At 46.4% G+C, this 26,610-nt stretch overlaps 1 protein-coding gene across 1 annotated transcript; it reads left to right on the forward strand.

Annotated features, from left to right (window-relative positions):
• Nucleotides 1–1,059: 1,059 nt before the first annotated feature.
• On the forward strand, nt 1,060–25,152 carry ARF3 (ADP ribosylation factor 3). The gene is made up of 5 exons (XM_054976822.1): nt 1,060–1,165; nt 4,452–4,663; nt 6,034–6,144; nt 21,589–21,713; nt 23,359–25,152. Exons 2-5 carry the CDS (start codon nt 4,516–4,518, stop codon nt 23,518–23,520), a joined length of 546 nt encoding a protein of 181 aa, XP_054832797.1. The 5' UTR covers nt 1,060–1,165; nt 4,452–4,515; the 3' UTR covers nt 23,521–25,152.
• Nucleotides 25,153–26,610: the final 1,458 nt, after the last annotated feature.

Consider the following 26,610-nt stretch of genomic DNA (forward strand, 5'->3'; position numbering starts at 1 on the left):
CCTCTGGTAAAAAGAGTTGCTGTCAACATATTCTGAACATTAAGCATGCTAGTGTTGCCAGATTTTACTGATTCCGCTCCTGGTGCAGGCGGGTGAAGCTTCCCGCAGGTGAAGCTTTCCCAGGCCTTTATTTCTCTGAGAGAAAAAGTTGCTAAATGTCTTGCTTGTAGGGTTGCCAGGTCCAGGTTGGGAAATTCCTGGAGATTTGGGGGGTGGAGCCTGGAGGGCGGGGTTTGGGGAGGGGAGGGGCCTCAATCGGGTATAATGCCATAGAGTTCACCCTTCTTAGCAGCCATTTTCTCCAGGGGAACCACCTGGAGGCTTGGCAACCCTACTTGCTTGTCAGGGATAGTAGCAAGATCAGTGTCCTCCTCGACCATCACTTTCCATCAGAGGTAAATGACCACTCCAGTCCCACTTCAGCCTCATCGATACAGCCACCCCCTAATAACAATAAATTCAATATATTAAAATCATCCCTGAGGAACGAGCCCTTGAAGGAAAATTAAACAGGGTAGCACTTTTAAGGACTGACGCATTTTATTCCAGGGTATTTTGTTGTGGAGATAATGATGACATACTTTGTAAACCTCTCTAAGTGGGCTGACCTGAAGGGCGGTATATAAATCGAATGTTGTTGTTTGTTGTTATTACTATTATTATATAAGATTTTGTGAGTTGAAGCGAGCACGCCTCAGATGCACTGGAATGTCTTTAGGTGCATACTTGCACCTGAGGAAGCGCGCTGACTCACAAAAGCTTATTCTGAAATTAACAGTGCAATCCTAAACAGAGTTACGCCAGTCTAAGCCCGCTGAAAATATTGGGCATAGGCTGGGGTAATTCTGTTCAGGATTGCCCCGGCAATGGGTTGCTGTGAAGGGCTCCCGGCTCATTCCCCTCAATGCAAAGTCTAACGCCGCTGCTCCCCCTCCCCCACGCATCGCTGCAGCCGCTGCCATGGAGACGGCGGGGGGGGGGGCGATCTCGCGAGACTCTCGCCCCCGCCCCGGCGTTGTGAGGGGGCGGCGAGTTCTCGCGAGAGCGTCGTGTCCGCGGGCCTGCTGGAGTCCTCCTCGCTCTGCCTGTTTCTGCGGCTGCTGCTTCCGGCTCGGGGGGACTCGCAGTGCAGGTGGCAGAAGAGGGAGGCGGCGGCGGGGAGCAGGTGGGTGCCCGGGCCCGGCCCGCGGGGGTGGCAGCCGCAGCAGGCCCGGGGCAGCGGGGAGAGGCGGCGTGCCGGGGGAAGCGGGGGAGGCATTGGGGCGGCAGGAGAGCAGGGCTCGGGGAGCCAAGCAGGCCGGGGAAGGCGGACCGTCGAGGTCAGTGGGAACCGAAGAAGAGGGCATTGCGCCAGTAGGGAAATCTCTCTTTCTCTGTATATAAATAAATAGCTTGCAATCGTATGTGTATATTTTGCAAGAGGGTTATATATATATATATATGTATGTATGTATGTATGTATGTATGTATGTATCTTACAATCAAAAGAGAGCGTGGGAATGCTTCGCATGAAGGCTCGTGCCGGCTGGGAGCGGCCGCGCTGGGCGGTGCTGCCGTGGGCATGGGGGTTTCTTGCGGTGCAGCCGCCTCGCGTCACCCCACGCGCCCTGAGAGTTGGCAACCCAGCCTGGCAGCTCGGGGGCGCGCCGGCGCGCGCGTGCCCCCGGGGCCGGGGGCGGCCCGCGGGGGCTTAAGGGGACCCGGCGCGCCGGGGTGCGTGCGCTGCCGCGAGCCCGTGGCTGGCTGGCTCCCGGGGGCGGGGGTGGCCGCACTTCGGCACAGGCGCCGTGCACGGCTGGGGAGGGAGTCGGGCGGCCGCTGCGTCGGCGCTCTCCCGGCTGCTTTAGAGGCAAGGAGGGGGATGCCCACGCGCCGGGCCTGGGGGAGGCTGGAGGGGAAAGAGCGAAGGAAAGGCCTTGGGGACCTGCGGGCGGAAGGGGGCGCCCAGCAGAGCCCCGATCCAGGGATGTGTCGGGCCCTTCGCGCACTTCCAGCGTTGTGGCTGGAACAGGGGGAGGCGTGTGGGGCCCAAGACGTCTGGGTTTGGGGCAGAAGGAGCCGCTAGCCCAGGCCGTTGGGCCAGGTCCGTTGGCGTTGGTCCTGTGGGCTGGAATTGAAGAAACCAGGTCTTGTGTGCCCAAAGCGCGAGTGGTGGGATTGTCAAGACTTCCCAGGTGTTTGTGTCACTTCAGGTTTGGCTCCTGACTCTGAGCTCTGTAGCAGTCAGAAATGCTGCCCTGTGTGGGGCATGCCCAGCAGGCTGAGAGTGACAGGCGGCGCCTGGCACATGTCCCCTCGCCTCCTTCTGTTTTGTCTTTCCTTATTGTGACGCAGGAGAAAGGATCTGTTATAGATCCGTGCTTGACTACGTGATGTCTTCCCCCTGGCGCTATCGCTGGATTGGGATATTGTTTCGTTCGGAGTCATAAGCCATATTTGTGTTCTTTTCTATGTCACTTGCTTTGTTGGGACTCCGGTCAGTAATACGGAAACGAGTACTTGGTAGATTGGGGGGCACGGCTCTTTTCTTGGTGGACTGCGTTCCCCTGGAAACACAACCACGTTCAGATGCTTCGTGCCCCATCCTCCCGAACTTCATACCTCCACTTTCCAAGACATGCTGGGAATTGTAGTGTTCCACTCTAAAAGCACTCTGGCATAGCTATGCTGAATAAAACCAGCTGCGCATTCAGCCGTGCATTCTCTCAGACCATTGCTGACCTGGTATTATGGCTTCCTCCAATCTTGTGTTACTAACTTCCAGGAGCTTGGGGACACTGTGAGATGATTTCTTATTTCCTGTCACTCCGCACCTCAGTTTTTGCTGGCAGCTGTGTGAAGCAAGATAACCATTGTGTTCCCACTGGACTGCCCTTGTTGGCACGCTATGAGAACTGTAACAGGACTTTAAAAACAAATGAGAGAGACAAAGCCAGCCTTCCTTCTTCCAGGCATCAGAATTAAAAGTGGCCCTTATGTAAGGGATCCTGGTGCTCCCTACCCCGCAAGACTCACTTTGCTACCTGGAAAGCAGATCTGTGGGCAGTATGTAGGCTTCCTACAAGTGACGTCTGATGGGTTTCATGTAGTCAATAGGTTGTTGGGTCGTGTTGGAGCCTCTGCACCAATTGTAAGGAAGTTCCGTAGCCTGATCATAATATTTTACTGGTGTGGGGGAGGAAACTAGGCCCTTTTTTTGCATTATGCGTATGGGGGGATGAGGTTAGCTTCCTTGTTAGAAACGAATTTTGCCCGGGAGTTCCTGACATATCCTCCTCAAAGTTTCCGCTGCTGTAAGCACCCCAAACCTTGTCTGAAAGTGATCTGCCAGGAAGATCTGTTGCTACCCCTACAGGAGTCCTCTTGATCTTCTAGATTGGTGCCTGAGAACTCAGATATCCCTCTATAGACTTGGTTTGGCCTAGCCTAGAGGCTGCCAGTTGCTGACCTTAGAAGAACATGTCATACAGGCTGCTTCCTTTTTCTCTCTTCTAACTTGTTCGTCCCAGTCTTTTTAATTAACATCTTTCTGGAGAAAAAGCACAAACCTAATCTGAGTATATGTATTTACCTGAATTTCTAATGCATTTACATGATATTGGAGCAATTAGATGTTGGAAAGATAAGATGAGATTATCTTTGTCCAGCATGACTGATACATCTTCAGGTGAGAATGGCCAGTTACCTGGATGTAAGTGACGAGTAAATGTTGAGTCCAGGTAACCATGGAAGATTTGGTCAACGAGGGGAAAGAGTTGGCACGGATTTTCAGGTAGCTCAGTTGTCAAAAATGAGTAACAAATGTCTGTGGCTGGTGGGGAAATGTTACAAACTAGTACCTTTTTTTGGTTTACTTGCAAGTCCAGTTCAAATCCCAGAAAGCTGGCTTTCACCTCTAGAAAAATCCTCTGCTTGAGAGAAGGACCTCTTTGGAAAGAGATTTCCATGAGAATCTTTGGGCTGATTGTGCGTATGTGTGATTATCACTTCGTAACTGCAACCCCAAACGAAGACCTGGCAAGTACAAATGCGACTTCACAGATGAAAGTTTGCTTATAGCATTGCATATCTTCTTGCATTACCTTGAGCACAATACCTTTTTCTTTTTCGGTGGAATCAGTTTCTTGTGCGCTTGAGGGCTGGCAGCTGAATGTGTAACCAAATGTTGTGTACATGTGTGGGTGAAGCAGGCCTTAGTCATTAGAAAACTGTAAACCATCGTCCTCATGCTCCCGTGCGCTCATGTTGCTAGCCTAGGCTGAGATGCATCACGCTGCTGCCCTAGGTTAAGAATGCTTTCCTTTGAGGGGGCACTTCCTAGCCCTGTGATTCCTTAACTGGCTAATCTCAGAACAGTTCCCGTCCCATTTTCTCCAGTTCCATTTAACTTCCTCCCAAGACATGCTGGGAGTTCTCATTCCTCCCATTCCTCACCCTTTCCACCTTTGTAGGACTTGTCCTTCGACGCCCACTGGACAGAAAAAAGCAAAGTCCTGTGCTGTCGGATCTGCCGCCATGGGGAACATTTTTGGCAACCTGCTGAAGAGCCTGATCGGCAAGAAGGAGATGCGCATTCTTATGGTGGGGCTGGATGCTGCCGGGAAGACCACTATTCTCTACAAGCTCAAACTGGGAGAGATTGTCACCACCATCCCAACTATTGGTATGGTCTCTTCTCTTCTAAGTGCCCGGAAGTGTATTCCTCCCCCTTCAAGGGTAAAAATAGTCATATGATGGCTGCGTGATGCCAATGATAATATGGTCCTTGCAGTTTGGGGGCAGCAGCTTAAGCAAACACCCGGCTTCCCCATGGAAACTTTCCCACCCAGTCTTCCCTACTGCACCTGAGATTCATCTCTAACTCTGAGGGGGGGGGGGTTCTAGAGGGCTGCAGCAGTTTTCCTATCATTAATGCTAGTCTGATGTTGCCTCCTTGATGGGGCACGCTGCAGGCTTAATTAGGGTGACTCAGAACTGGGAACAGCTAGATCAGAAGTGACACTTGGAACAAAAAAAAGGCCTATGATGCCAATAGTTTATGTACATGTAAATTGTTATCGGGATTCTAAGACTGCATCCCTGGCTTTAGAAGGTGGGTGCATCAAGGCAAGGGCTGCCTCCTTGCCTGGCCTTCTGTTCATGGCTAGGAGGGAAATGAGTTGGCAGACTGTAAACTGAGGCGGCTGTCACTCTAACTCTGCAAGCACACCTTTGCCCTGTGCCTTGTCGTAAGCACAAACTTCATTACCAAACCCATTTAAGGAGTAAGAACCTAAGAAAGGCTGGCATCTGGTTTCTGACAGTAGCCAGACTGATGCTTCTGGGGACGTTCACAAGCTGGGCTTGAAGGCCTTCTGCCGTTCAGCAGAGTCTAAGATTTAAGGGTGTACTTCTCCGGACAGCCATTAGGGCTAAAGATTCAGAAGCCAGAAGGACTGAAAATATTTCTGAAGGCATTTTAAGAGCAAACCACATGCTCTGTTGCTTTGCAGCCTCTTTACACGAGGGGGGATGTATTATGCTTGAACCCTCTGGAAAGAAACAGGTTGCGTTGTACCTTATGGTTTTCCATTCATATGATTTTTGTCCGGTTAAGTTGAAGGAATGATTCATTGTTGTGAGTATCTGGTGTTAGTAATACTAGAGCCCAGGGTTTCCTGAATCCACAGCTAGGATTCTGTTTGTGTTTGGAAAGGGGTGAAATATGACAATTTGGTGCAGCGTGTGCTTAAATTTGACTTCTCCATGGCAACATGTTCACTAGTGAGCACTGTTTCCCAGTGATCCAGAAATGAAAATTACAGCAAACTTCTAACTGGTGGCTGTTGAGAAAATAACTGCCAGTTTAAGGCAAAGTAGATCTCCCTACTGGAATTCTGGGCCTAGCAGTGCCCATATTCATTTTATGCTATGGGTGATCCTTGAGCACGTTGCATGCCTTGTGTTGTGTTATCCTCAGCTCTGGCTCACAGGATAGGCTAAGTTTTTCTGCTGTGCAAATCTGGGCCCTCACCCTTTTCTCTCTTTTCTTAGGGTTCAACGTGGAAACAGTGGAGTACAAGAACATCAGCTTCACTGTGTGGGATGTGGGTGGCCAGGACAAGATACGGCCTCTGTGGCGGCACTACTTCCAGAATACCCAGGGTATGGGAAGGGGGATACGTGGGCGGTTGGGTGTGGTGGCTCCATGCTTCTGTTTCCTTCTCTTTGTCCTCGATCCTCTGGCTTCAGGACAGCAAGTATTGTGATCTGTTTGCATATTTATCTTGGGATAAAGGATTTGAAATTTTAACTTGTTTTTCAACAGTAAGTTGACTTGGTCCACCAGGGACTATTGGCCCTCGCTTGGTTTTTTTAACCCTGATTTTCTCCCCAGTGGGGACTCAGAGCAACTTACAACATTATTCTTCTCTCCTCTGTTTTATCCTCACAACATACCTGTGAAGTAGGTTGGGCTGAGAGAGTGCAGTTGGCCCAAGGTCACCTACCAAGCTTCCACAGCAGAGTGAGATTTGAATCTTGCTCTCCCAGATACTAGTCTGATACACTAACCATTACACTATGCTTCCTAGGAGAAGCAAGCATGTCACCAGCAGCAAATGAGCATCTCTGGTGGGTGGATCCCAGAGTTCCATAGAGAAATACTGTGACCATTGAATGACGCAAGAGCGTCAGTAAGTGCATGTGGCCCAAAGAGCCTGGGGTTTTCTTTGGAGGGACTACCATGGGAACCTCTCAGGAAAAGAGAAGGGAATGATCTTAAATTAAATGCACTATTAAGAAATATTTAATTATATGAGTACTTTGGCAGTAAATCATGCTACCTAGAGATGTTGATGAAATTCGCAAGTAGCTGTTGAGCAGACAGAAATGTCTGTCAGGTTCGTAAGAGCAGAAATGGTCTCTGTCTGAGCAGGTAAGAATTGCCTTAGGTGGTCAGTCTCGGGATGCCTCCTGTCGTACCCTGCAAGGCCTGTTTGATTCTGTGCGGCTCTGATGTTAGAAACTGTTCTCTGTCTGGAATGTGACAGCCTGCTCTTACCTCTTTCTCAGCCTGCAGTTTCTCTTTCGCCTGACAAGCCGGGCCTCATGGCCTTGGAGTTTCTCACACACCATCTCTGCTGCTCATTTATTAAACTTAGCTAACTGTTTCCTGAAGGGGGGTGGGAACTCTGGGGCTGGGCTTAGAATCCTATATACATTATGTACTTGTAGAGAAACGCCATTCCTGGCAAGGATTATAATAGGGAATGAACTAGTAGCTTATCAAATAAAATGCTTTTACTCATGCAGTTCCTGGACCCATGCAGTGAAGTCTGAAAGAGTTACTTGGCAGAACTTCACAGATTTCCAGCACATTGGCTGAAGGAGGGGCGCTGCCCCGTTCCGTTTTCCCAAAGAGTGACCTCAGCTTCCAGGGGTGGTTTGAAGGCACCCCACAAGCTTAGACCCCTCGTGTGGCGTCGGCCAGGAGGGGAATGGACTTGCTGAATCGTAGACAGAGTCGCCTGTTTAAACAGAGTCTATGCCTCCTTGTGGGAGAGGAGGTTCTGGACAAAGAACTAGAGCCGGAGGAGTTGCTGGGAGCAGCAAAAGAACTTCCGGCCGAGTTGGGGGAAATGAAGGGGGGCATGTATAGCTTCGTGCGGAATGTTCAGGACTTCCTGTGGGTTGCCCTCCAACTCGCCCCGGGAGGGGGCCGAGCTGACAGACCCGGGCAAGGAGCCCCAGTGCCTCCAGATGGGCGAAGAGCCCAGGTGCCAGTGCAACTGATTCTACCTGTACCTCCAGGTGGAGGGCTGCCTGGAGGAGTCTCGTTATTGCCACCAGAAGTACTGGGACCTCAGCTCCAACAGCTGTTGGGACTACACAAGCTGGAAGCTTGCTTTGAAGGGGACCCCGAAGAGTTGGGGTACTTCCTAGTGCAAGTGGCAGAGTTCCTGTGAGAATGGAGCCACACCTTCCCCGATGAAGTCAGCTGGGTGACTTGCCTGAGTTCCTGGTTGAGGGGTGCGGCAGCAAAATGGTATGTCACGCTCTACATGGCCAGAGTGCTAGAGCTCTGTGAGAGTCTTCCTGCGTGCACTCAAGACGCAGTATGAAGACCTCCTTGAGGAAGAGAGGGCGAGGACCAAACTGAAGCGCATGAGACAAAGAATCAGTCTTTATGAGAGTTTGCAGCAGAGTTTAGGGCGCATGCAGCCAAGGTGCAAGATTGGAACGATTAGGTGAAGGTGGAATTCTTCAGAGCCGGCTTGAACCCAGACTTGGTGGCCAAAGCCATGATCCAAGATGACCCACATACTCTGCTTGAGTGGATTCAGTTGGCGTGTGAGATCAAAAATAGAGAACAAGGGGTGAAACTGCTTCGTCTCCAGCATCAGGCAGGTCAACGGCAAGGGACGGCAGAATACCGAAAGAGAGAAGAGCCGCGTCCAAGAGAGTTGACAGCCCCGACCGAGAAAGAGAAGAGGATGAAGCAAAGGCTGTGCCTGAGATGTGGGGCAGCTGGCCACTTTGCAGCGGAGTTCCCCAGAGTGAAGAAGGCCCCTAAGGAGAGGGAAAAGGGGTCTAAGCAGGTCCAACCCGGGAGGAATGACAGCACGACCCAACAAAGAAGCTGCAGCAGCTAGAGTGGATGGAAGGACCAATGGCTCTAGAGACGGCACCCCAACTAGCAGCAAAGGAGAAGAGGCACCACTGGCGGGAAACGCCGGTGACCTGTTGTGAAGGGTGCTGGCCGACAGGTCCCTGAGGAGCCGGTGCCGCAGATAGTGGGGCCAGAAGGAGCTTTATTTTTCATCCCTGTCACTTTAGCGAACCCAAAGAGTGAGACTCGTATAAGAATCCGGCCTTAATTTACTGTGGGTGTAGCCAGGTAAATAGCCCTTGGGCTAGTAACAGGGTTGGGATTCGACCTGGTGAAGCTACCCAAGCCTATCAGGTTTGAGTTGATGGATGGGACCCTCATGAAGGGGACCCCTCCCACTTACGAGACTGAGCTAACACCAGTGGGGATGGGGAGTCACTGGGAAGACCCAGCCTTTGTAGTAAGCCCTACCGCGAAGTTCCCTGCAGTGCTGGGGGTCTGATGGCTCTCTGGTCACGACCCATACATTCAGTGGAGCGTGGGCCAATTGTGTTTCCCAGCTGAAGACTGTCCAGAAACATGTGTGGGATCCAAAATGGGGGGACAACCCCCTCCAATGCCTGAGACTGTGTGCCTTACAAAGGAGGAAATTAAAGAGATCCCCTCCGAGTACCACGTCCTGAGTCAGGTGTTTGAGGAAGAGGAGGCTAATGAGCCCCCCCCCCTCACCGGGCTACCGATTGCGCTATTGAACTGATCCCTGGGCAGGCCCTTTCCAAGGGACTCCATGAACCCAGTGGAGCGAGAGGAGCTGTGCAAATTCATTGACAAGAACCTGGCAAGAGGTTTCATTCAGCCCGTGAGCTCCCCCCATGCCGCCCCCATGTTGTTTCAAAAAAAGGACGGGGGCTTACAGTTGTGTACGGATTATAGAGGAATCAGTGCAGTGTCCATGTCAAATGCCTACTCCCTCTCCCTCATCAGAGACTTGCTTGGAGGGGTGGCTAAAGGGAAAATCTTCACTAAGTTGGATTTAAGAGATGCTTACTTCAGGGTGCACGTTAAGAAAGGTGATGAATGGAAAACGGCCTTTAATACCCCCCTGGGGCAACTTGAGTATCTGGTTATGCTGTTCAGGCTCCAAGGAGCTCTGGGAGTTTTCATAAACCTGATTAATGAAGTGTTACATAAGTAGCTGTACAAGGGAGTGGTTGTTTTATTGATGATGTTTTGATTTATTCTGACAACTACGAGAAACGTGAAGTTAGTGAGGGAAGTGCTGAGCACTCTCTATGAGAATAAACTTTTTGCCAAGATGTCAAAATGTGAGTTCCACCAAGAGGAATTGGATTTCCTGGGCTACTGGGTCTCCCAAAGAGGGCGGGGGATGGACCTTGCCAAGGTCCGAGACGTGTTGGGGTGGGAAGTCCCCAAAATCAGATGGCAGCTCTAATTGTTCCTGGGATTTGCAAACTTTTACAGACTGTTCATTAAGAACTTTGCCCAGACTGCACGGCTGTTGACCGACCTGCTGAAAACCAAGGGGAAGGGCTCGGAAGGAACAAAGCCGAGTGCCAAACTGGCCTGGTCTGATGAATACCAACAGACTTTTGATAATTAAAAGCTCTATTTACCTCAGAACCCATCCTGAGTCACCCAGATGAAAACAAAATGTTCATTGTGCAGGTAGATGCCAGCGATACGGCCATGGGAGGGGTGATTTTGCAGGAGGGGGAGCACGGAAAGTTACACCCCTGTGCTTATGTCTCTCACAAGTTTTCTGAGACAGAGAAACTGGTCCGTGTGGGACAAAGAAGCAGCAGCTGTTAAACTAGCCTTCTCATCCTGCAGACATTGGCTAGAGTGAACAAAAGTAACTTTTGAAGTGTGGATGAACCACAAAAAACCTAGAGACCCTCCGATCGCCTCGCAGTTTGGGTGCGAAACAACTCGGGCGGGCAGAGTGCTTTTCAAAATTTCGATTCACTTTCAAACACCTCCCCGGGTCCTCGAATTTCTTAGCAGACATCTTGTCCCACCTACCACAACATGAAAGTCAGAGGGAGGAGATTATTGGCATTATGTTTACACTGACCCAGCTGGGAGGGACAGTGATGACGCGACGGCAAGCGTGCGATCTCCAGGTGACCCCACCCCACCCTTGGGTACAGAAAATCAAGGCGGAGCTGTGAAAGGAGGGGGAGGAGGGTCTGCAAGATCCTCTGGTGAAGGGAGAGGATGGATGCTGGTATAGAATTGGCAAGCTATATATGTCAGAAAGCCTTTGGGGGAGGTGCTAAAGAAATATCACAATGACAAACTGGCCGGGCACTTCAGGTTCATGAAAACTTTACATCTAGCTCAGAGACAATTTTGGTGACCAGGTATGAGCAAAGACATCTCCCAATATCTGACCTCTTGTCAGATATGCTTGATGGGGAAGAAGCGGGTGGGAGGAAGCCCCTGGAACTGTTGCAACCAGACCCTGGGCTTTGATTTCTATGGACTTATCACAGATCTTCCCCCTAGCAAAGGGAAAACTGTAATTCTAGTGATAGTTCATTTATTTTCCAAGCAATCTTGTTCTGAGTTGCCTACAACAAAAAATCTGGCTATCCTTTTCATGCAGAATGTGGTGCATTTACGCTCTTTCCCTGAGAAGGTGATTTCAGATCGTGGGAGCCAGTTCGTTGCCAAATTTTGGCGGGAGCTTATGAAAGTGACAGGTGTTTTTTTTTTTTTTTTGAAAAATTTTTATTGGGTTAGAATCCATTATTTCCACATTTACATTCAATTTTCCCCAATTTTTTCATCTCTAACCCCCTCCCTTTCCCCCCCCTTTTTGTTGACTTCCAACAGCTTTCCAACCCTTTGTCCCCTTTCCCTTACTTTTATTAGCTTCCTCTATCTAAAACAAATATATATTCTCCATTATTCTAAGCAGTACATCCTTAACTATTTTTAACATTATATGCCCAAACTGTAAGCCTTTGTTTCCATCTTAGATAAACAATTTATCCCAATTTTTCAATTTCAGGTATTTCTATATATCATAAACCATATAGATCATACATTCGTTTATATCAAACAATTTGACTTATTCTCTATATATATTACTCATTCTATCTTTTTATAATAGTTCTAAATATCTCTCCTCACGTAGTCAATCAATTTGACCCATCTATATCTTCAGACATTCAGTTTGGTACAAAACTTGTCAGAAAAAAAAGAAAATATTGTTAGTTAATCGCTCCTTATATTTAGTCCTTATAATTAATTATTTTCTCTATGTTCTGTTTGTTAACCTATATATATCTATATATATGTCAATCTATTAATCTGACTGCTTATTAATTCACATTTATCTCTTCTCCCCCCGGTAAAGTCTCCCCCCTCTACTTCAATACTTCAGTAGTTCTCAAACTGCCACAGTTTTCCTCCCACCTCCCATTTCTTCTCCAGGTATTGTTTCAGCTTCTCCCAGTCTGTGTTGAACTGCCCTGAGTCCAGATCTCTCAATTTTCTTGTCATCTTGTCCATTTCAGCCATATACAGCAATTTGTAAGTCCAATCTTCAATAGTTGGCACTTCTTGTACTTTCCATTTTTGCGCATACAAAAGTCTAGCTGCTGCTGTCATATAAAATATCAACGTCCTGTGTTGGGCTGGAATTCCCTCCATTCCCAAGTTCAGTAGCAGGAGTTCTGGGTTCTTATTAATTTGAAATTGTAAAATTTCACTCATTTCTCTTATTATTTCACCCCAGTACTGCCTGGCTACCTCACACGACCACCACATATGATAGAGGGAGCCCTCATGCTTCTTACATTTCCAGCATTTATTAGAAGTATTCAAATTCCCTAGCGCAATCTTCTTTGGTGTCATGTACCAACGATAGATCATTTTATAAATGTTCTCTTTGATATTAATACATGTCGTTGTCTTCATTGTAGTTTTCCACAAGTATTCCCATGCCTCCATTGTTATTTCTTTATTAAAGTTTATAGCCCATTTCACCATTTGTGTTTTAACTATCTCATCCTCGGTATACCACTTCAACAGTACTTGGTATACCTTGGATATTCTTTTCTTATCTTCTTTAAGAAGGGTCTGCTCTAGTTCCGAATTCTCTATTCGTATACCTCCCTTTACAGAGTCCGAATTATATAAATCTCTGATCTGTCTATACTGGAACCAATCGTAGTTAGGTGATAGTTCCTCTTGTGTCTTTATTCTAAGTTTGGATGCTTCAGTTTTAGTTATTTCTTTATACGTTAAACATTGTTGTTCATTATCAACAGCTCTCGGGTCTATCACCTCATATGGAACCACCCACAAAGGGGTTCCTTCTTGTAGATAAATTCTGTACTTCTTCCAGATTATGTATAAACTTCTCCGAACAAAGTGATGCAGGAACATCGAGTTGACCTTTACTTTGTCATGCCATAAATATGCGTGCCATCCAAATATTTTTTTATATCCCTCTAGGGCTAATAGTTTCTTGTTCTTTAATGTCATCCATTCTTTCAACCAAACTAGGCAGATTGCATCATGATAAAGTCTCAGATTGGGCAGTTGCATTCCGCCTCTTTCCTTTGCATCTTGTAAAACTTTCACTTTCACTCGAGGCTTCTTGCCTGCCCAAACAAAATCTGATATTTTCCTCTGCCATTTTTCAAATTGTTTGGAGTCTCTGATGATTGGTATTGTCTGTAGCAAAAACATTACTCTTGGTAACACATTCATCTTAACTGCTGCAATCCTGCCCAACCATGATAAAATTCAATCTATTCCATTTAATCAAGTCTCTCTCTATCTGAGTCCATAGTTTTTCATAATTGTTTTTGAATAGATCTATGTTCTTTGCAGTTAATTCGACTCCCAAATATTTCACTTTACTTGTTACTTCACAATCCGTTGTTTCCATTAACAATTGTTGTTTCTGCTTAGTCATATTTTTGCATAATATCTTTGACTTCTTTTTGTTAATGAAGAAACCTGCCAAGTCTCCAAACTCCTTGATCTTATCTATCACTCTTGGCATGTTCTCCAATGGGTCCTCTACAATTAACATTATGTCATCCGCAAATGCTCTGACCTTGTATGAATAGTCCTTTATTTTTATTCCACGAATTTCATCATCTTGACGTATTTGTATCATCAGAATCTCCAATACTAAAATGAACAACAATGGAGATAACGGGCAACCTTGTCTTGTTCCTTTACTTATCGTCAATTTCTTGGTCAATTCATCATTCACCACAATTGCTGCAGTCTGGTCTCTATAAATTTCCTTAATTGCTCTGATGAATCTTTCTCCCAATTGTAGCTTTTCCATAGTGGCAAACATAAAGTCCCAGTTTAAATTGTCAAACGCTTTTTCAGCGTCAACAAAGAAGAAACCAACCTCTTTGTCACAACGCTTGTCATAATATTCAATAGCATTGATCACTGTCCTTAAGTTGTCTCTTATTTGTCTGTCTGGCAAAAAGCCTGCTTGTTCCTCCTCTATGACTTCCGAGAGCCACCCCTTCAATCTCTCCGCCAATATCTTCGCAAAAATTTTATAGTCATTGTTGAGTAGCGATATAGGTCTATAATTTTTCACATTAGTCAGGTCTTGGCCCTCTTTTGGGATCAATGATATATTCGCTTCACTCCAAGTTTCTGGAGTCCTTTGATCCCTTAAAACCCCATTCATCACCTCTTTTAGGAATGGTGCCAGTTCATTAGCCATTATCTTATAGAATTTAGCCGTAAGTCCATCTGGCCCTGGCGCCTTTCCTAGATTTGCAGATTGTATTGCCTTACTTATTTCCTCGTCAGTTACTTCACTATTCAACTTATTTCTCCAAGCTTCCGAGATTTCTGGAAGTTTGGTTTTCTCCAAATATGACGCTATTGATTCTTTGTTTACTTCTTTTTTATTATACAGCTTAGCGTAAAATTTATAAAAGGCTCTACTAATGGTAGCCTGCTCCAAATACGTTTTGTTATCTTCGCAAATTTTATTTATTATCTTCTTTTCCCTTTTCTTCTTCAATTGCCATGCCAGGTACTTCCCAGGTTTATTAGCACCCTCAAACGCTTTTTGATTCAGTCTTTTGAGATTCCACTCCAATTCTTTATTGCTCATTGCTGTTAGCTGTTCTTGAAGTATTTTAATTTCCTGGTATACCTTCTTTTTCCCTGGTCTCTTTTTTAGCTGTATTTCTTTGGCTTTTATTTTCTCCTCAATCTCTTGTCTTTTCTCCTCTTTCTTCTTTCTTGCTCTACCATTTAAGTCCATTAGTATGCCCCTTACAACCGCCTTGTAAGCATCCCAAACTTTATTGGTTGGTACTTCTTTATTCACGTTGTATTGTATAAAAAACTTTGTCTCTCTTCTCAGTATTTCCATGTTCTCTCTTTCCTGTAACAAGTCCTCATTTATTCTCCATGCTTTCCTTTTTCTCTTTTTTCCAAATTTCCACATAATTGGGTTGTGATCTGAGCCTACCATAGGCATTATTTCTACCTCCTTAGTCCATAATGCTAAGTCTTTTGAGGCCCAGATCATATCAATTCTTGATAATGTAGAATGCCTTGCAGAATAAAAAGTAAACTGTCTGCTTTTAGGATATTCTCTCCTCCATACATCTTCAAGAGTCTCTTGTTGAATCAACTCAAAAAAAAGCTTTGGTAATAGTCCTCTTTTCTTTTGTGCCGTTGTAGTCTTTTTGTCTAGTTCCAAGTCTGTCACTCCATTGAAGTCTCCAGCAAGAATTATCTGGTCGTATACAAGATCGTCTAAATGCTTCCTTAAATCCTCAAAGAAGCTTTCTTTTGCACCGTTAGGTGCATAAAGTCCGACTACCAACACTTTCTTTAAATTCCAAATACATTCCACTGCTACAAATCTAGCTTCCACATCTCTCATAACAAATTTTGGCTGTAGCTCCTCTTTTATGTACAACACCACTCCTCTTTTTTTCTTGTTGGAGGCCGCTACATATTCTTTGCCCAATTTTCCAGATTTTAAATATTTTACATCCTGCTTTCTGATATGGGTCTCTTGCAAACAAACAATGTCACATTTTTGTTTTAGTAGCCAGTGAAAAGTATTTTTCCTCTTATTCGGTGAGTTTAGTCCATTTACATTCCAAGATAATACTTTACACTCCATACTCATGATCTTGTTGGTAAGTCTTTTTCATTGTCCTTAATAAATCGCTCCATCTCTCGCTCAGATCTGATGCGTTTTTTGGCCCCTCCAAACTCAAAGGACACTCCTTCCGGTAACTCCCATCTGTACCTGATTTTCATGTCCTTCAAAATCTGAATTAGCACTTTATATTTTTTCCGGTCCAGTAACACTGATCTGGGCAGTTCCTTCATTATAATAATCGTCTTGCCATCAATCTCCAATGGATCTTGAAACTGTTTTGTCACAATCCTCTCTTTCATATTTCGTGTTGTAAACTGCACAATCACATCTCTTGGTAGTTTCCTCTGGGTTGCTATTCTCGAATTCACACGGTATGCCACATCTAGGATAGCCACAACTTCCTCCTCCTCCTTCCCCAGGTACTCAGCCAACACCTCAGTCATCTGTTCTTGCGCTGACTTTCCTTCCACTTCTGGCAAGCCACGAAAACGTAGCTGCTTCTCCATATGTTTAGTTTCTGCAACTGACATTCTCCCCTTCACCAATCTCATCTCTGTTTGTTGCGTGTCTGCTAAATTCTCCATCGCGTCTTCTACTGTTTTAACTCTCTGCTGCGTTCCTTGTAATTCACTTCGTATTGTTTCCATACCTTTTTTCACTTCTGACAGCTCCGATTTTACTGTCTGTGTAACCTCTTTAACCTCTTTTATCAGCTCCAATTTCGTGTCCTTAAGTTCTTTAATCATATCTAAAAGTTTTTTGTCCAGGTTTTTATCCAGGTTTTCTATTGCCGATTGCCACTCTTTTTTTGACATCGTGGGGCTTGCTTTAGCTCGCTCCCACGAATCCGCTCTCTTCCTTAACTCCGTGGCGTAAAATTTAACGTTTTTCTATTTTAAATGTCCCGGTCTTCTTATAGAAATTAAATTTTAAAGAGTCCAAAATGTCGGGCGTCTTTTCTCTATGGTTTCTCTATGATTTTGTAATCCAAGATGGCCTACTTCCTCTTCCGCTGAAGCCGCGACCCTTCCCCTTTCAAAAATGGCGATTCCCTACTTCCTGCCCTCCAGCAAGGGCCGCTTCTCTCCAGCCACTCTATTGTTATTACGCACTTCCTGTCTCCCGTCTTCCCACAGCAGATCTCGCGATGGTGTCTTTTTCTCACAGCTCCAAAGCCACAGGTATTCAAAACAATAGTCCCATTTCTTTAATAACTTCTTTAAACTTAGTCTCTTTTTAAATTCGATTCCTGCCGAGTCTTCCCCTCCTTTTCACTAGTCTGTTGCAGTTTAAAAATCTACTTTTTTTCCTCTCTGTTTTTATCAATCTGTCCCGTCTCAGAAGATAATGATCTTTACCTTCTCTTCACTTTTCTCGGGTTGTAATCGCTGTTTCGATTTTAAGTTCTCCTCTCAGCTTCTTCCCCCAATCGATGCTTGGGTATGTAGGTCTTATGCCAGCCGAATTGGCCCCAAAACTGCCGCAGAGATTATAGCCGACCCGTCGCAAGGTGGGACCTCAAGGATCGGGGGGAGACTCGTTGTGTAGAGCCCCCCCTCGTCCGAGATCTAGCTCACCCTAGGGTCTTGAGCGTTCTTTGCCTGCTCCCCGCCTGAGAGCAGTCGGCCGCGGGCTATTTTCACCCCGCCGGCCGGTTAAAACGGCAGTCCGGTCAGCTCCGCAAGTGGAGCTGCGTTAGACCTCCATGGATCCCAAACAGGAAGTCACCGAAAGTGACAGGTGTTGAACAAGGACTCAGGTCTGCCCATCACCCTGAAACTGATGGGCAAACGGAACAGACTAATCAGATTTTGGAGCAGTTCCTGAGATGTTACTTCAATCACCAACAAGATGATTGGGTCAACTTCCTGCCATATGCTGAGTATTGTTATAATAATGGCATCCGCAGTTCTATCGGGACATCTTCATTCCAGGTGACACAAGGGCACCCATGCCCCTATTGGGTGAGAACGCCCAGGTAGAAGTGGGAGATTTAACAGAACGGTGGAAGAAGATGATAATTCAACCGAACTTAGTGAAGCAGACTTTAGAAAAGGCTAAGATGGACTATAAGAACCAGGCAGACAAGAAACGTTCCCCTCCCTGGGGCCTGAAACCTGGAGATGGGGTCTACGTCTCGACTAAGAACCTCGTGGGGGAGCAACCAAGTAAAAAACTGGGCTGGAAGTATTTAGGTCCTTTTAAAGTAATTCGTTTGATTAATGATGTCACGGTCGAACTTGACCTACCTAAGAACCTGAGACACGTACATCCTGTTTTTCATTTTAGCTTACTCAGAAGAGACCCTGGCCTGGACAAGTGGCATTCAGAGCTGGTGGTCCCACCTCCTGTCATGATTGGGGGCCAACTGCATCATGAAGTTGAACAAATATTGGACTCTTTAAGTGGAAGAGGAGTGTGTTTTATTTGTTTCAATGGAAGCATTTTGTCAAAAGCCAGGTTGAATGGGTTAAGTCCACTGATGTTAATGGTGATAAAGTGGTTAAACCCTTTCACAGGAAATACCTGGACAAACGGGGGGGGGAGTGATTAAGCTGGGGGGGCAGGATGTCAGGATGTCTCCTGTCATACTCTGCAAGGCCTGTTTGATTCTGTGCGGCTCTGATGTTAGAAACTGTTCTCTGCCTGGAATGTGACAGCCTGCTCTTATCTCTTTTCTCAGCCTGCAGTTTCTCTTTCACCTGAGAAGCTGTGCCTCATGGCCTTGGAGTTTCTCACATATCATCTCGGCTATGTCCTGCTGCTCATTTATTAAACTTCACTGTTTCCTAAAAGGAGGTGGAAACTCTGGGGCTGGGCTTAGAATCCTATATGCATGTGCTTGTAGAGAGACGCCATTCCTGGCAAGGATTGTAATAGGGAATGAACTAGTAGCTTATCAAATAAAATGCTTTTACTCATGCAGTTCCTGGACCCATGCAGTGAAGACTTTGAGAGTTACTTGGCAGAGCCTCACAACCAGACAGGAAAGCAATTTTGTAAAAACTTCCCCACTTCTGTCAACAAATGACTTGCTTTGAGATTGGTCAGCTGAAGGACTAGCAAAAATCTTTGTCTTTTACACTTTGTGGCTTTTACACTGACTTGCTTGCAAGACTGGCATATAAAATCGCTTTGTTCCAGGCGGTGGGTCACATCCAGCTGCTGCTGTTTTAGGATTCTTGGCCTTATGCAATCAAGATTCTGATTTCTCCTCATCCTGCGTGGAAATTCTTGGTATTTCTTGGTAAATGTGGTTTAATTAGCTGAACAAACTGACAAAGTGAAGCCCCAATTTAACTGACGTGTTTGATTTTTGTGCTGGTTTGAAATTTGGTCTTGCTGTAGGATGTTCAAGAGAGATCTCTCTGTTGTGGCCTTGTTCTGTTGTTCAGTTGAGACAGCTGTAACCTGCCCTCTCTACCCTAATGAATTCCTGAAGAGGTGCATTAACATCACACGTTGCCGCTTGGATTTGGTTTTAATTTATATATTCTGTGTTACTGATTTTATACTGTCTTTTGTGTCATTGTAATATTATTAATGTTGTTACCTATCCTGAGCCCGCTTGCAGGGTGGGCGGGCGGGCTAGAAATTCAATAAATTAAATTGTGACAGGAGGAAGGTTTGACCCAGGAGATGGGATATCTCCTGGATGGGTTTGCACTTCCTCAAAAGGAACAGGTTCATACCATGGGGGCCCTCCAGAACCTGGGCCTTCTGTTGAATGAACAGGTGGCGATGGTGGCCAGAGGTGCCTTTCACCAGCTTTGGCTGGTGATCCAGATGTGGCCCTTTCTTGGTGGGAAAGATCTTGCCACTGTGTTGTATTCTTTGGTAACATTTAAATTAGATAACTGTAGTGTGCTCTACGTGGGGCTGCCCTTGAAGACTGCCAGGAAGCTGCTTGTAATGATTTCAAGTAAATGTGTGCATGTGTCTTTAAATGCTTGGTGGGAGATAGGTGAAGAGTGGGGTGAAAGAGAGGGATGAGGGAGTGATATGATTGGTTGATGGCTGAGAGTGTGGGCGGAGTGAAGGCACTTTTAGACTGAGAGTGGGGAAAGAACATTCAGTCAAGAGAAAGCAGGCAAGGTGTGTGCTGCCTGAGTAACTTTAAGCACGTCTGTGAGAAATACTGAGTCAGAGAAAGAGGCTAACTGTGTGTGAAGCCTTAGAAGAGATCTGTGTGAATGAGTTTAAATGAAGCAACTTTAAGAACCAAGAACTACTTTTATGAAACCGATACGCTTCTTGAAAAAATAAAAGTTTATTTTGTTTTTGTTATATCCCAGAGTAGCTGTCATTGTTATATCCCATTCCTATCCTCAGGGCCACATAGAACCACGAAGGAGCCTGACACTTAGGCATGTTACTAAAGGGAACGTTTAAATAAAAAAATCTTGGAATATAATATTCCTGGTGGCAGCAAACTACCCAGAGGGTGTAAGGGGAAGATTAAAGGCAAAATCTACCCAAGAGAAGTAAGGGTCATAATACTGCTGTTGGTATAGAATACTGTGGCCAGAGTGTTGACTGGAATGGGTCCTAGGCACTCTTATCAATCCAGTCTTGTTCCGTCAACACTGGTTCCCAATTTGGTTTCGCACTTAATTGAAAGTATTGATATTGACCTTAAAGCCCTGCACATCTTGGAACCAACATTCCTTAAGGATTGCCTTCTCCCAAATGAATATACTCTCATCACCTTTGGAGGCCCTCGACAGATGGCAGCTTGAGAAAGGGCCTTCTCAGTTATGGCACCAAAACTTTGGAAATCTCCTCCCCATGGCACCAACACTTTGGAGTCTCCCTCTTCTCATTGTCTTCCACCAGTAGATGAAGAATTTTTTGGTTCATTTGGCAAGGACTGTTACAGACCCTCCTCTTTGTTCTGGAGTTGTATATTTTTATGTTTAATGTTTTTATTGAATTGCTGTATATATTATTTTAAGTGATATTTTAATGTTCTCATGTTTTCACATGTCAGATACGCCTCCAGCATATCTGCCATGTGTTATGAATTTCTTGCTGCAGTGTACCTCTGAGAACGTGCAGAGGGAACCTGTTTTGCTGACTGGTTGCTAGCTGCTTATCTTGCAGGTGTTTTGGTTACCATTTCCTGGCCGGCCTGTGAATGTGGCCTTGGAAGTTCCAGCTGAGACCACATCAACCTCCCAAGAGACTGAGCAGAGCTCATCCTTTCCCTCCTCCCCTCTTCCTTGGCTCAGCGTGCCAAAAATCCTAATGGACTTTCGTCCTATAACTAACCTTGCTTTGCTACCTTGCGTCACTTCAGCCCGTGATCCCGTCTGACCACCTTGATACTGGTATTCTTCTTTATTAAAGTAACTTTAACTCAAAACACCTGAGTGATGCAGTGAAGTGCTTGGGGGAAATACCTGGCAAGACCTGACATCACGTTTACCAACATATCTATTTGGGTGGAAATGCATCACAAAAATCTTTTTAATAAATATGATGTGGGAGACTTGGGTTCAAATCCCCACACTGCCGTGGAAGCTGACCTTTGGCCAGTTACTTTCAGTGTAATCCACCTCACAGGGCTGTTGTGAAGATAAAAAAACAGGGAAGAGGAAAACACTGTAAGACACTTTGAGTCCCTACTGAAAGTAAATAAAGTAAATGAATAAAATCCTGTCTCAGACTTCAGTCTAACCCTGGTGTCCTGGTTCTGTTCCAGGGGAAAGAACCCTGGGGTCCCAGCACCCTAATGGGGTTTCTGATAGGGGAAGAAGCCTCCAGCTTCTGGGCTGTGGCCCGCCATGCTGTGGCCCCCGTGTGAGCCCTGCCTCCTGTTACAAACAGCCACTCTCTTTTTCTGCGGCAGGTCTGATCTTTGTGGTGGACAGCAATGATCGGGAGCGAGTGAACGAGGCGCGTGAGGAGTTGATGCGGATGCTGGCCGAGGATGAACTGCGGGATGCCGTTCTCCTTGTCTTTGCTAACAAGCAGGTTGGTACAGGATGGGCGAGGGGGGCTGCTTCTGAGTCTTGGCAGAGCAGGCAGCTAGCCAGGCTGCTCCTGTGGGTTGAGTTGCTGGGAGTGGGATGGGCCAGGTGAGCCTGGAAGGATTCCACCCTCCCCACTTGCCTGCTTGCCTTTTCTCTCAGGAGCAAGAGAGGTTTCTGGCTTTGACATTTGGAGAGGGCCAGTATAACGGCTTTCTGGTTTGCTGGCACCCTGGCATTGGCAGCGCTGATAAGCATGAGCTACTATTCCAGCGTAATCTCTATGTGGGAGCTCCAGGCGTTGGGTAGCATTGCTTCAGCATTGCAGAAGAGAAGGTGCTTAGTGAAGGATGCCATCTGTCCTTGTCAGGACGAGGTCACTTAAGTATTCTGTGGTTTAGGTAGCTGACTCTGCATTCCTAGGGCAGCCTCCCGGTGTGTTGTGTAGCCCTTGCCGCTGCCTCACAGCTCTGTGCTTGCAGCTGCTGGTGCAGATGAGCACCCCTCTTCCATCCATAAGGAGCGTGCCCTGAAATGATGTGACCGGTTCAGTTGTTCATTTAGTAGCAACAGCTCAGTCGGTGCCTCTGGGTGGGTGCGAGAGGATGTCCTGCAGAGTTTTCCTTGGCTGCTGCTTCTCCCTGGGGCTCCTGCCTCCCTCCTTGCTAGCCTCGTTCAGTCTTTGTCGTCATCAAGAACGGCTGAAGGACATTTCTTCCAGGCTTTTCTAATATGATGAGCTGCTCCCATTCATTTCCCAGTTGTGTGTCCATTTTTCAGACTTTTATAGATCTCCTTTTAGGAGGCATATATTTAAGTAGATACAATTTCTTCTTAGGAACTTGCAGTCAGGTTAATAAAAAGTGCTTCCCATGGTCATAGATCCAGAGGAGTTAGCCGTGTTAGTCTATAGTACCTGTAGTAGCAAAATAGAAAAGAGTCCAGTAGCACCTTTAAGACTAACCAACTTTACTGTAGCATCTGACGAAGAGAGCTGTGGTTCTCGAAAGCTGACAATGCATCTGAGGAAGAGAGCTGTGGTTCTCGAAAGCTGACGATGCATCTGAGGAAGAGAGCTGTGGTTCTCGAAAGTTTATGCTACAGTAAAGTTGGTTAGTTTTAAAGGTACTACTGGACTCCTTTCTATTTTGTTAATAAAAAGGTTATTCCACCTTTTTTTTTTAAAGGAATGCTTATGGATAGATTCTAACTGACAGCACAAAGCAAGGGGTGAAAACACCCCTCCTTTCTGCAGTCAGTGTGATCCTTCAATCCTTTGAACAGAAAAGCCTTTGAACTCAGCCTTCTGTCCTTCCTAGGTCAGTAAAATGAGTACTCAGTTTCCTGGGGATAAAGTGTAGATGACTGGGGAAGGCAATGGCAAACCACCCCGTAACAAAAAGTCTGCCAAGAGAACGTCATGATGCAACGTCCCCTCATGGGTCAGTAATGACTCCGTGCTTGCACCTTTACCTTTAAGAAGGCTTGTCTGAAGGAGCCTGACAACTGGGAAGGAAGAGGGATCGGATTATAGCCTAAGCTTTTGCTGGAGACTGTTGTTGCTGAGGGGGGTGAGGCTGAGACTGCCGGTATTACCAGGGTGCAGCCGGCTTAATGCTTTTGGTGTGTGTCTCTGTCTGCCCTCCCAGGACCTCCCCAATGCCATGAATGCGGCAGAAATCACAGACAAGCTGGGCCTGCACTCGCTGCGCCACCGCAACTGGTACATCCAGGCCACCTGCGCCACAAGTGGAGACGGCCTCTATGAAGGCTTGGATTGGTTGGCTAACCAGCTGAAGAACAAGAAATGAGTGTGTGTGGGGGGGGAACGGTGGGCTACGCCCCCCTTCTCAGTTCCATTTTGGGTTGATCCCCCCCCCTCTCCCAGCCCCCTTCTCCCGCCTTTCTTTCCCTGTTGGGTTTGCTTTTCCCTTGCCGGCACCGGTTGCTGTGGGGTTGGGTGGGTTGGGGTCAACTTTTGGTTCCCCCTCTCTCTTTCTTGGGTTCTGGCTCTGCCGGGATTTTTTTGCACGGTCTCTGTGTGTGCGCGTGCGTGTGTGATAAATATATATATAGAGATAATAAAATATATGGGCATGGTGGGAGGGATTCGGGCAAGTGGGGGTTGGGTGCCAATTCTGTGGCCTTCCCCCCTTTTTTTTCTTCTCTCCTTTGGTCAGTTTTGTATTTTCTTGGTGGTCTGTGAAACTTGGCTCTCTGACCAGAGGTGACCAGTACTCCGTGGCAGCTGCTTTCTTATTTTCATGTGCTGTTGGTATGGGCGGGGTAGGGAAACAAGGTGAAATAGCCAGGAGGTAGAGGGGGTGCGTGGGGGGGGGGTGTATAGCCACAATGTGTGCTGGGAGGCAGGGACTAATGGATTTAGCACACTGCAAGATTGGAGCCCCTCTAGAATATAGGGCTGCAGATTAGCAACAGGCTCCTTTATTCCCTCCTGGGGGTGGCGGTGGGGCAGGGATGATACGACTTCCTTCTGTCCCGTTCTCTCCCCCATGCAGTCTTTCCGTCCTCGGTATTGGACAGTGCCCCCTGCTGGCAACACTGAGATTGCAATACTGGAAGTGCTGTTCTGTGAATTTCATGAAAGATGCATGAAGTTAGCTACTCTGTGCTGCTAAGGAACGGAATTGTTTACATCTCAGCCTTTAGACCAAATGGCACTGGAGCATTCAACGAGACACACGCATTCCTTTGTCTGCTCCCCCCTTCCCCCACGGACCACCATTAATGGGCATTGGTATGGGCTGTTGCAGTAGATTTGGGACCACTACTCTCCAAAGCTGCCCATGCAGATACAGCAAAACGTTCCCCCTGCCGCTGTGCACCTTCCATTGAATAAGTGTGTGTGTACACACACATGCACTGGGGCATCCCAGTGGTTAAATATTTCCCTCATCATTAAACTGCTGTTTCCTCCCTTGGGAAGCTTCTCTAGGGTGTATTTTTTCATAGCTGCTAACTGCATCGGTCTTGCCTCACTTGACGGGTCACTCCCTTCTCTCATTCCCCCGACCCTTCAACGTTCTCTGGCTCCTGTAAGGTTATTTCCATGTTTGCAGAAATGGCGGAGTCTTTTTTTTTTTCTCCCCCTGAATTATTTTGGGGGAGATAATGATTGTATTAAGTTCAAACCCAGTTCACTGCATATAACTCTATGATCTGCCTCTAAACAGTGTTGGTAATACGTGCTCCCTTCCCCCATCTTGACAAATATGTATTTACTCCTTTCCCCCCCCTCCCCCACCACAGATAAAACTCCAGCTCCCTTTGCTTGGTGTAAAGTGATCTCCCCCTTTTCTGATTTTGTCCATTCTCTGGGCCATGACCCCCCATGTGTGTGTTTCTCAGCCCCCTGAACGGTTGGATGCACCAAGATCTCTGTGCACCCCCCCCCCCATTGGATATTAAACTTGTTTTATGTAGCTGCTGGCTCCAGTCTGGTGTTTTGAGTATTTCTGATGTTCCTCTCTTGTGATTGGTCTCTGTATCCCTCCCCTGATGACAGTAAGCTGTTTTTGCATAGATAAAGGCAAATGGAATTAAGTTGCACCCCCGCACGGGGGTTATATTGAAGACCTTGTATCTTCTCTGCTGCTCGTGCTCACTCAGTGAAGGCCTGAGTGCCTATCCCGGAGGGAAGCCAAAGCAGAGAGGTTTTAGGTGTCACCCTTTGTGAATGGTGATCCCAGTCCATGGGAAGGCATTGTAAGGCCATAATTAAAGCAAAAGGTTACCCAACTAAGTATTAACCGACATGGTGAGAATTGTTGTATAACTCATTTTTTCTATGTGTTTCAATTTTCTTCTTTATAACTACTGTTCTAAAAAAAATTCCTTCATAAAAGTTACTGCATTACATTCTTGATTAAATTATCTTTCCATTGATAATATAATTTTATGGTATTACTCCCCCAAAAAGTGGTGTTATGAGCCATCAAACCTCAAAAATACACTTTCCCCAAAAGGTTTCCACAATTTTGGCCACTTGTGTATATGTCCCCTCCATCTCTGTTCAGATCAGGAGTAAAAGCACTTAAAAGGATGTAAAAATAAAGCAACTATTTGTGGGAGCGTGGCTTGGGAGCAAGTTGTAAGACCCGCAGTTCAGTTGATTTCACTGGGCTTAGACTGGAGCAGAGAATTGGGCTGTCAGTGTCTTGCGTTACGGGGCAGACATTCCATGCTTCCAGAAAAGAGAGAAGCTACGCTGAGGGGATTCTTTAAGCTTGCAGACTTTTGCTTGTTGCCTTTTTAATTGTTTTTTTAAAGCATCCAACCTCTGTCCTTTTAAGTTGGGGTTGCTGTAGCTAGCTCAGGAGTGGGAATGGGTATGTTACCACTGATTTTAATTAGAAACAGCTTAACTGAGCAGCACTTCGCTATGGCAGCTGAGGGGCGGTGTGTGTGTGTACGTCTTTGATCCAGAGTGGCGTATGTATTGAAGGGAGATATTGGATGAGCTGCTAAATCCCATTAGTTGTTAATCCAAAGAGGAGGCCTGCCAACCCTCAGGACATCAGATTGGGCTCTGTTCCGCCCACTGCTCCAAAATGAGAACTGGGAATGCCACAGTCTTAACAACACTTTCCACACCCAAGCCGCCTTGTGACTGTTTTTTGATAGATGCAGGAGAAGCCTACTGAGGATGGGGCTGGACAGGGGAGACAATCGGAGGTTTTGCAGAGGCATCTGCTCAATTTTTTTCTCAACCAAAATCAGAATATCCCAAGTAGAATTTAGTACCAGCTCTCTTGTTCCCTGCTTTTGCCGCAACTTTATCGCTGTGACATCCAGACTTTCTCTGAAGAGTCCTTTCCCCCTTGATTTTTCTGCTATGGAATCCCAGGGAATATACTAGAATGTATATGAAATTCAGAGGA

The sequence above is a fragment of the Eublepharis macularius genome, chromosome 4 (genome assembly GCF_028583425.1).
Source record: "Eublepharis macularius isolate TG4126 chromosome 4, MPM_Emac_v1.0, whole genome shotgun sequence".
Taxonomy (NCBI): Eukaryota; Metazoa; Chordata; class Lepidosauria; order Squamata; family Eublepharidae; genus Eublepharis; species Eublepharis macularius.